The sequence below is a fragment of the Vitis riparia genome, chromosome 11 (genome assembly GCF_004353265.1).
Source record: "Vitis riparia cultivar Riparia Gloire de Montpellier isolate 1030 chromosome 11, EGFV_Vit.rip_1.0, whole genome shotgun sequence".
Lineage (NCBI taxonomy): Eukaryota > Viridiplantae > Streptophyta > Magnoliopsida > Vitales > Vitaceae > Vitis > Vitis riparia.
Genome location: NC_048441.1, coordinates 17,767,505 through 17,778,369, shown reverse-complemented (window position 1 = coordinate 17,778,369; position 10,865 = coordinate 17,767,505). Strand labels below are relative to the sequence as shown.

Here is a 10,865-nt window from a genome sequence, read left to right as displayed (position 1 = left end):
AAAATGGAAAAGAGTTGAACGAAATTGTGGTAGAGAGAAACAGCGTGCGAGAGTGCGAAACACGTGCCGGGTGCGTGACGTAGGCATTGGCCTTTTTCTCACAGATGTGTCGTTATTGCGTTATCATTTTTCGTCCACATCGGCGAGGAAAATAGTTCCAAAAAATAAAGAAGAGGAACAGACCAAAAACTAACAGAGAGAGAAAAAAATAAAAAATAAATAAAATAAATAAAAAGGGTGAAAAATTAGAAAAAGAGAGAGAGAGAGAGAGAGAGTAGAGTTAAAAAATATGATGAAAGGTTGATGCTGTGTTCAATGGAGGAACCAAAGCCCCTCGGTTTTCATCTGTGACTTCACCGACTCGGAGGAGGTGCGAGGGATGGTTGCCGGCGGTGAAGCATTGTGATCGGCGGTGCGGCGAGGTGAGAGGTTGGGGAGGTGAGAGGTGTGAGAGGAGGTTGATTGGGGCGGTGATTTTGGGGGAAGATGAACGGGGGTGAAGTCAAGGAAGTGGAGGCACCGGCGGAGCCGCTGGAGTGGAGGTTCTCTCAGGTGTTCGGGGAGCGGACGGCGGGGGAGGAAGTTCAGGAAGGTATATATCGCCTCTCATTTCTCTGATCCGTTTGATTGAAGCGGTTTTTGTTGGTTTTGATATGGATTGGTGTGGATTTTGGGATTTGTTGTTGATCTGTTTTGTGGATTGTGTTTTTTGTGTGGAGATGTGAGGGTTGGGGATTGGGATGTGGTGTTAATGTGTTTGTGATTTGGACCTGCACCGGATTGATGGACTGTAAACGGGAATTCACAAATTGAACTTGATAGAGATAGGGCTTGAGTCTTTTCAGTGCTTCTGTAGCTATAGAAATTATCAGCATTATCATGAAAAATTTATGGTGGAGTGTTGATTGATAATATGTGTGTGCATTTTCTGAAAATAATTGAAAGTGTGCTGTTTGCATGTGTGATGGAATTTGTGATTCTCTGAAAATAATTGGAAGTGAGAATATGTGATGGAATTTGTGATTTGAAATGGACAGTTCCTGTTGGTCCTCTGCAGTAGGAAAAGAAAACTCAAAGTTTGAGTTTGATGGTTCCTGTCGGTCCACGGCATTAGGAATGAAAAAATTCGATGGTTTTGAGTTGTCTTGAACAGATTTCATCCACGAATGAATGTGCTTTGTTTGAGTAGTTGCCATGTTTCTGGTTTTGGCTTTGCAAATTCAATTTAAAATGTCGCTTCTATTTTTGTCGCATTGATATGGTGAGATGACTTGATTTTTGCTTTCAAATCATTGGGCATCCATTCTGTTCAGCTTATTTGTTTTGAAGCCATAGGTGAAAAAGAGATGATTGCATGAGTTTTGTGGGCATCATGCTATGGTGATTTTCTGGATGTTATTGTGCCACGTGCCTTGTTGTATCGAGGAGGATGAATTAGTGCATTTCTGTGACGTATAGAGTTGCAGGTGGATTGCGTCTTGCGTTAAGATGAATTAGTGTGTCATTATGACGTGTGGCTTAGCAGGTGTATTTTGTTTGGCGCATTGTGTTTTTGGTAACCATACCCCTTATGTTTTGCAGTTGACATCATTTCTGCTATTGAGTTTGACAAAACTGGAGACCATCTTGCGACTGGTGATCGTGGGGGACGGGTGGTTTTATTTGAAAGGACCGACAAGAGGGATGTATGTTGTTTTATCACATGCTGTGCTTTTTTTTTTTTTCATTTTCTCTTATTTTGTTTCATTTTATTTCTGGCCTTGATTTACTTCTACATCACTTCTTGTTGCACCGTTTTAATATAATTGCATAATGTATAGCATGGTGGCTATAGGAGAGATCTTGAGATGATGGATCATCCTGTTAGAACACATCCTGAGTTCCGGTATAAAACAGAGTTTCAAAGTCATGAACCTGAGGTATTTACTTTTCTGTGTTGCTAACACTCTAATCATTGTAGTTTTCACGGATTTGTATCTTTTTTCTTACTAAATCTAGACTATTCGTTCATTTCCAGTTTGATTATCTCAAGAGTTTGGAAATAGAGGAGAAAATCAATAAGATTAGATGGTGTCAAACAGCTAACAATGCATTGTTTCTTCTCTCCACCAATGACAAAACCATCAAGTTTTGGAAGGTATGAAAGAGAACTGTTTTAAAGTTTTTTAAAGTTGGTGATTATCATTTGTAAACTGAATGTCCTAAGGTTCATGTTTTCTTCATAGTTGGTCATACCTTTTGGTGGGCTTGTTAAGTACTCACTTTATGTGTCTCTTTGCTGTTCTGCTTTGAGTGTTGAACAGATCCAGGAAAAGAAGGTCAAGAAAATTTGCGACATGAATATAGACCCTTCAAGAGCTACAGGAAATGGCAATCCTGCTTGTTCAATTGTCAAACCATATGTTACAAATGGAGGATGTGCAGACAGATCTTACGGTTATTTGAGCAAGGACTTCTCCTTTCCAGCAGGGAGTTTCGCTGCACTCCATTTTCCCACGGTAGTTGTACTCTGCCTAATTTGTGATGTTTTAGGCAGTAATACTAGGAGTAATAAAAATATTTGCTTAGACATTTACTTCAGATACTTTAAGATATTTGGCAATAGTTTGTTTTGAGTTGCCTATCAAAAGAAGAAAATAAATGATATTCGAGGCATCATATGGTTGGCATTTTCAACATGTCTTTATTGCTTTGATAGCAAAAGATGTGTTGATTTCAGATACTGAAAGCAACAAAGGCATATCCAAAATGCTAATCAATAACTTTTTAAAATTTCTGCTAGAATTGGCAATTATGGAACTGAAAAAGTCCAACAAATTGGTACATGATTGTCATGGCATTGGATTCTACATTCTTTTATAATCATACTGAACAAGCTATTACAATTTAATTTGTTTGCACCACTTGACATTGTTTTTGTAATATCTAGGTACACAGCAATGAAACAAGCCTATCAGCTAGATGTCGAAGAATATATGCTCATGCTCATGACTATCATATCAATTCCATTTCAAACAACAGGTGAATTCTTTAATTGGTTATAGGTTTTTAAATTTTTATCTTGAATCATATTTGTTGACTTATTTCAATTTCCTTTCATGTTTGGATTTAGCATCAAACTGTACTATTTGTTCTTTTTCTTCTAGGATTGTCTTGGATTTATGTATGCATCTTGGTTATCTGATTAATCAGACCATGGGAGGAGTTATTCCTATATTTTTTTTTTTCTAGATTTTTTTTTGGTACGTACCTCCTCTTGTAATTGACTTGGACTGGTGTGGCATTTTTCTTATCTTGTTAGTCTGGTTTATGAAAGGAGTAATGTAATCATTCGATCTCTGTACACTTAATATATTATTGAATTCATTCCCTTTCTGTGCACCATCATTAGCAAAGTATCCATTGAAAATCTGTTGAAGTATGGAAAAAGTGTACAACTGTGGTTTCTTTTGTGTTTTTTTAATGACCTTCAACATTTTTCTGATGTTACTTTCATTTTGGAAATTGATATGTAGTTATTACCTTTTTTCTTTTGGCAAATTACCAAAATTAATGTTATTTCTTAAGAATGACATCGATTATAGATGGGAAGTGTGCACCTGTATCAAAAGATTTAGTAAAAACATGGCATGAGTACTTAAATGAGTCCTGAATGATAGCTTTCCTCATAATTTCTTGGTTCAAAATATTAAATTCAACATAGGGCATGGCATGGATCCCACAGGATTGTTTGTTACTGTAGTCTCATGTTTTGAATGGACTTTTCTAGGAAACTTTATGGACTCTTTTTGAATGGTCAGTTTGGTCTCCAGAGCTTATGTACCCATTCTCACCATTTACCTATTTTTCCCCGATTTTCTGTTTTACCATCAAGTATCTTTATTCTGCATGATCATGTTTATGGTTTGTTTTCGTTGCCACGGTTTTCCAAGTGTTCTCTACCTTTACCAGAAGTTCAAAGTGGAAATTCGTGTAAAAGATTTCATTCTACATGGATTTTTCTTCTTTTTCTTTTTTATCATGTGCTTGTACACTAAAATTTTTAGGGAAAATTTATTTGAAAGTATGTGATTATATTTCTTTAGAAGAAAAACTTTGATACATTGGACCGTTTGAGGTGTAAAAGTTGTGGTAAATTGTGGATGTTGCACATGGAGCCATATTATCCACACTATTCTGCATACTGTCTGCACTTTTAGTCACTTGTAAGAAATTAATAGACTACTAATTTTATCCTTTCATTCTCTAGTGATGGAGAGACATTTATATCAGCTGATGATCTACGCATAAACCTTTGGAACCTGGAAATTAGCAATCAAAGTTTCAATATTGTTGATGTGAAGCCTACTAACATGGAGGATCTGACTGGTACGGATTTTTAGTCCTCTTTCATGATTTGTTCTACTAGTTTTGTCTTCCTTTTTTGTCATCTCTTCTGGCATGTACTTCAGGTGGTGTTGGTATTTTGTATTGTTTATGCTTTACTGTTTGTTCCTCATCTATGGTAGATAATCATAAGTTCATGACTCCTGATGTTGTAATAGATACTAACTTTTTCTTTATGTAGGATATTTATTTGGGTTAATTGCAACATGTTGTTAACCAATCACACGTCTTAACTTACGCTTCTGATACACATGCAGAAGTGATAACATCCGCTGAATTCCACCCTACACACTGTAATATGTTGGCATACAGTAGCTCAAAGGGCTCAATCCGTCTTATTGATTTGCGACAATCGGCTCTCTGTGACGGTCATGCCAAATTGTGAGTGGTTTATTAATTATTATTCTATCTTACTTATTCTTTTAAGTGCATTTGTCCATGCTGGAAGATCTGATTTGCTACTAACTCCAAAAAGCATATCAGACCTGTTGAATTTAATTTCAAACATGCTTTTAATAGCCAATGGTAAATGTTCATGCAGGTTTGAGGGAATGGAGGCACCTAATTCAAAATCTTTTTTCACAGAGATAATTGCTTCAATTTCAGACATTAAGTTTGGAAAGGACGGAAGATACATACTTAGTCGCGATTACATGAATCTGAAGGTTTACTCCTATTTATCTGCTATTTCTTTGTTATGTTATTTTTAACATGAGGTATTCATTATTGATTGGTTGGGTTCTTGTTGAGGGCTGGTGAGTGCTTGCCTTTTTGTTTTTTGTCTTTTGGTGACTCATGAGGTATGCTTCGGGTTGCCTTTTAAGCACCCTTTTTCTAATATATCTTCTGTGGGTTTATCTATAAAAAAAAAAAACATGAGGTATTCATTATTGCATTGTAGATAGTTGTGGTAACTGAAGGCTGCTGCATAAGATTCATGCTTTTGCTAACTGCTTTTGACTCTTAGAAGAGGCATTAACTTTGATTTTTTCATTATCGATTTTTTCATGGTGAATTTATCTTCCTTTTTTTTTCTTTGTAATTTAACGACCACTTTTGTGAGTTTACATAAAAAAAATTTATAATGCTATTGTTGTTATACTTTTAACCTGTAAAGAAATCCAGATCATAGTGATGAGATAAATTTTTTGACTGACAATGGTGGTTTTAGCAAGTATAGCTCCTGTTTCCTGAGGGTTATCTATTACTGTCATTTTGATGTTTTGACCACCTCCTCTCCGACCCACTTTTGGGTCTTTTCTCACATGTCTATGGCATATTCATGAGATATTCTCGCTTTACTGCCAAATTTTTTGGAGTTTGAAGTTGCCTACTGATCATACTACTGTCTTGGACATCGAAGAATTTTTTCTACAACCTTTCAATTTAATATAATAGATTTGGGAAATTTTTTTATTTGGATGATGAAAGAGTTAAAGTTGTTGCTGTACATGCAAGTGATGAATCTTTGGACTGGTAAGGTAAAGTCTCGAGTTTGTTTAAGATGGAATAATGTTATATATTTCTGTTTCTTTCTGAACAAATCAAGGTCTTAGCAATAAAGCGAGCATATCTTTTGTTATCTGAAACATCCTCCACCAATCCACAGGTCAAACTAAATCAAAGCTTGTACAAAGTAGGTGATGCTTTTTTCTTTGCTAGGCAAACAGAGATATATTGACAAGCACAATAGTGTAGATGATGCTTAAGTCACTCTAGTGCAGTCATCATCAGAAACAACAAATATCTCAATTTTATTTCTTCTCTGAATTTAAACTTTCTTTCACCAACCCTAGCACTCTGTGAGGTTATTTATCCATGTGATTGACTGTAAATACAAGTATCTATGTTGGTATGAGCTTGTCTAAACGTCAAACACAACCTTTTACTCAACTTCAGAATTCCAAATCCAACTGATCAAGAACCATTTGTTTTGGTTGGATCAGTAGTTGATCAAATCACTTATCCTGTGATTCTACATGTTTTAGTTCTCGTTCTTACTGATAGGACCAGAATGGAGTTTGAAATTAGAAAGAATTATGTCAACATGAAGCAAAATTGGTGGGTTATATTCTTAGACAATCTCCATCTGAGAAAATAATGGTTTTCATTTGTACAACTTATAGCTTCTGACTGAATTACTGATCTATATGATTTTCAGCTTTGGGACATCAATATGGATTCAGGTCCTGTTGCAACTTTCCAAGTTCATGAATATTTGAGGCCCAAGGTGCGATTTTCTTCTTTTGAAATCTATCATCTAAAGGCCAAATAAGCAACCTATATAATTGATCTAAGTGTATCATTTTATCCATAATGATGGTGGGACTTGTACTCTGATCTTGATCAGTTGTGCGATTTGTATGAAAATGATTCAATCTTTGACAAATTTGAGTGTTGTCTGAGTGGAGATGGAACTCGAGTTGCAACTGGTTCATACAGGTATGCCTTTTTTTAATCTTTGCAGGACCTTCCTTTTTTTTTTTCCCCTTCTTTTTTCCTTTTAGGTTGTCATTAAGGTTGGAAGGGATCTGGTTGTTGAAACCCTTTGGAATGTGCAATACTAATAATGTTTCCATGGTCTCCCAGCAATCTCTTCCGCGTTTTTGGCTGTACTGCAGGAAGCACTGAGGCTACAACTTTGGAAGCCAGCAAAAACCCCATGAGGTATGTGTCCTAACTATAACAGTAATGATCAGTGCATGACAAACCATGGTATCAAGTGATTTAACAATAATGATGCCAATATCAATAACAAGAATAACAACGCAACACCACCTTTGAGGTTTGTGATTATATCTGGAAATGATGGATGTTATTCTTTGACACATTTGGAGAGTTTGAGACAAAAAAAAAATCATTGTGTCAATATTGCATCTGGTCAACTACATCGATTCTTCTTGTTGGAACAACTTCTGTGGTATTTTATGTTCTCTCTTTTTATGCATACTAATGCTTAGGAGACAAGCACCTGCCCCTTCAAGGCCGAGATCTTTGAGCACTTTCGCACGCGTTGGCCGACGAGGTCTGCATCTTCTTATGAAGGCTTCTATACTTGTCCTTTTTAACTTTGCCTTCTAGTGACGTAATTCCTTTTCTTGGGGATTTTTGATAGGACCAGAAAGCCCTGCGGTCGATGCAAATGGAAATGCATTTGACTTGTCCACAAAGTTGCTCCACTTAGCTTGGCACCCAACTGAGAATTCCCTCGCCTGTGCCGCTGCAAACAGCCTGTACATGTATTTTGCGTAAGTCTGAGAGGCAGTCCCTGTCACTTTTCGAAGTTCTTACAGAAGTCGCTTAGCATTCCCCACCAACCAACAACAATGCATCAGATGCTCGTCCGATCTTAGAAACTGTAGCACATTCCCCATAACCAGAAGTCCAGAAGCAGCTGTCATGGAATCCAAGAGGAATGAAGTCGTTCGTTGTTCCCGGGCCAGGCAGCTCATTTTTTTATTTGTTCCCCCCCTTCTCTTTTATAAGTACAAAGGTGTAGTTCTATCTTTATTCAGCTAAGTTTAGGTCTGGAACAATTTCGTAGATCTCCTACAACCAAAAACAAAGGCTATTAATTATAATAGCCACTAAACTGTGCCTGTTGTATTACATTAACCACATTCACCCCTCTTCTTCCAATCAGTCTTGTATGAATTTTAAAGTTTGAGTGCACATGAAATGTCATCTTGGTTGTTGACGGAAGGGGAAAACCTTTTGTAAGTTTTCCTTTTTTGGTAACTAAGAAGAAAATTCAATAACTTCCATGTAGCAATGCAAAGTCAAGGGCAGGATTGGTTTGTACAAATCTTGTTATTCTGTTTTCTTTTAGCTGACCTTTCAGTACGCCAGAAGTTTTATTCTAGACACTGTAGTCTGGTCTCAGCTTGGATCATCTTTACTCTGTTTGGTTGCCCAGAAAAAGTGACAAAAAAGTTCAATTTGAACCTATTGAAAAAATTGAGTTGTGAATTATTGTTCAAACAATGCTTTGTTTTCTGATAACATTTTTAATTATTTTTAGTTGTTTTTGAAAGAGAAAATGGTTAGGGAACTTGGATACAAAATAGAATTTTGTTTTAAAAATCAACAAAGAACTATTTTTGAAACTACTTTCTATCTGTTTCCCTCACTTTCTCATAAATCAAACAGTATAACCCCATAGAGTGTAGGTGGAATCTTTTTCTAATGAGCTTGAAATGTAGAGAATCCCATCTCCTACCAAGTCAAAAAATGAGAGTTGTCTGCATGTAACCCCATGGGGAAACATCATTCACACAAGTGGATTTATCATGTCTCTTAAGTACTAATAGCAACAGTAGTTAGCATATTTTGTTTGATCTTAAAAAAATTAACCAGCTTTCAAGAGATTCTGATGTGAACATTATTTTATAGCAGGCGGCCTACAATTGGCTTCCACTACACATTGCAGAACCATTTTAAAAAAGGGTAAATTTCTTGGTCAACATGACAATGTTTCCACCACTGCAAGAATCAGAGTGAAAAAATTTAGAAACCCCACCTAAAATTCTTCATTGTTTAAAGGAATACCATGCCGATGATGGCGAAAGATGAACTACTCCATTGACAAATTGTATCACAGGTAATACCCTAGCTATGAGATTGAACTCCCAATTTGAGCTTCGATCTTGATCCAATGGCAAATGAGACCTAGACAAGATACAAACAAATGATATTGTTTCTATCACATGACCTTTTTTGGTACGGCTTGGAAAAATAACTTCTTGGAATGACTCGACTCGTAGGACATTGTGGCCTATATTCCTAACAACTTAATGGTTTTAGAAAAATTGATGACTTAACATGCTCTCAAAACCGTGTTTGACCATACATTCTAAGTTTCTCCTACAACTCTGTCAACCTATATCTTAATGGTTTAATTTTTATTTTTTTTAAATTAGGATTATGTTTGAAAACTATTTTAAAAAACAGTTAAATATAAAAATATATTTGGTTTTTAATTGTTCTCAAAACAACTTTTTGAGTTGTTTTTATTTCTTTTCTTTGAGTATGATTGAAAAATAGATAAAGATATTTTTAAGAAACATTTAGAATCGCAAAAGTAGATTAAAAATATTCTAAGTTCCTAACTATTTTTTTTTTATATAAAACATCGAAGAACCATTTTTTAATACGATTTTTAAAAACTGTTTTTGAAAATGTTCCCAAAAGTGAAAACATACGTATAGAAAAAATAAAAAAAACTATTTTTTGAAAATGTTTCCAAGCAAACCTAGATTTCTTCTCTCTTTAATCCCATTATACATCACACTTATCTTCTACATTATTGAAACCACAATCTTTCCTTCAAAGAATCATCACTTCATGTGATGATAATCTTCTCACACAATTCTTAATCTCACATCATTTTGGTTAACCTCACAAGGATTAGATTTTGTTTCATTTTGTATTGCACTTGTGCGCCATACCAGCATTCACCATGATTAGAGCTTCATGTGTTGCTCATAATTCCAGTGTATGCAGATCATTTAGCTTAATCAATCTTTAGTCTTGCCAACCAATGCCCTCTTTATTATACTGGAATCTCGTCATGCACACTCATTAAGCTTAAACTTGCAAGCGATCCTCGCTTCTATTATAATGACAAAGAAATCGACCCAAACTGAGGTTTCAACTCTTCATACAAAATTAATCTCGAACCGGGGCTCAGTTCTGAGTTGTCCAATCAGGTTCCGCACGTGAGCTATCCAGCATACTCTCTGAGTAATTAGATTATATGATTTAGAGATTACTTCCTCTAGAGGGCTTCAATGAACACCCCATAAAATATCAAGGAAAGCATGTGTCTGAATTTTCGTAAGTATATGGAAGTTAGGATGAATGGTCATAATGCTGAGCGCACGAGCGTGGCTGCTCGGTTGGCATGGAGCTGGAGACTAATAGAAGAATTGGAATAGAGAAGAGGGTCTGAAATTTCAGACCATTAGGGAGGAAATCTCCAGCTTATTTAATGGCTCTGATGAATCAATCTTATCTTGTATCATATGTGGATCATCTTGGATCACAATTTAGGGTTCTAATAATTGTGGCCTGATTGGGGTGATAGAGAATAGAAAAATCATCGCAAAAAGGCGGTTCTTGGCTCATATGGACCTGAACTTGTTAGGAAATGCAGGGGAAGAAAAAGCCAGGAAAGGGTAGGGACTAAAAAATTGATGCAGAGTGGGTGGTCAAAGCTTATGTGGAAGGAGATGGACTAGAGTTAATGCCTTACAGGTTTCCAGCCATGGCAACAACTTCCAACTAAATGAAAAAGAAAGCTTAATTAAGAAAACCGACACCATGTTTATATTAAGTGTACTATATGTAAGTTGCAAGCACCATTTTCTCAAGGAAATTTCCATTGTAGGGACAGTTTTTAGCGTGTTTTTTTGCAGGGATATTAGTGAGCAAGCAGCACCTCCATGGCCTTCTTAGGCCATGAATGAAACACGCTAGGA

General features: G+C 36.1%; 1 protein-coding gene across 3 annotated transcripts; it reads left to right on the top strand.

Moving 5' to 3' along the window:
- The first annotated feature begins 270 nt into the window (after positions 1-270).
- On the top strand, positions 271-8,144 carry LOC117925271 (serine/threonine protein phosphatase 2A 55 kDa regulatory subunit B beta isoform-like). 3 transcript variants are annotated; one of them, XM_034844242.1, is made up of 14 exons: positions 271-592; positions 1,582-1,685; positions 1,821-1,919; positions 2,018-2,137; positions 2,304-2,498; positions 2,930-3,021; positions 4,250-4,368; positions 4,644-4,767; positions 4,928-5,051; positions 6,548-6,616; positions 6,737-6,828; positions 6,976-7,053; positions 7,347-7,411; positions 7,502-8,144. In XM_034844242.1, exons 1-14 carry the CDS (start codon positions 487-489, stop codon positions 7,636-7,638), a joined length of 1,524 nt encoding a protein of 507 aa, XP_034700133.1. In that variant the 5' UTR covers positions 271-486; the 3' UTR covers positions 7,639-8,144. The 3 variants fall into 3 exon arrangements, with proteins under 3 accessions (XP_034700133.1, XP_034700134.1, XP_034700131.1); XM_034844243.1 differs by having other exon boundaries at positions 2,304-2,501; positions 7,508-8,144; XM_034844240.1 differs by having other exon boundaries at positions 2,304-2,501.
- The last annotated feature ends 2,721 nt before the right edge of the window (positions 8,145-10,865 follow it).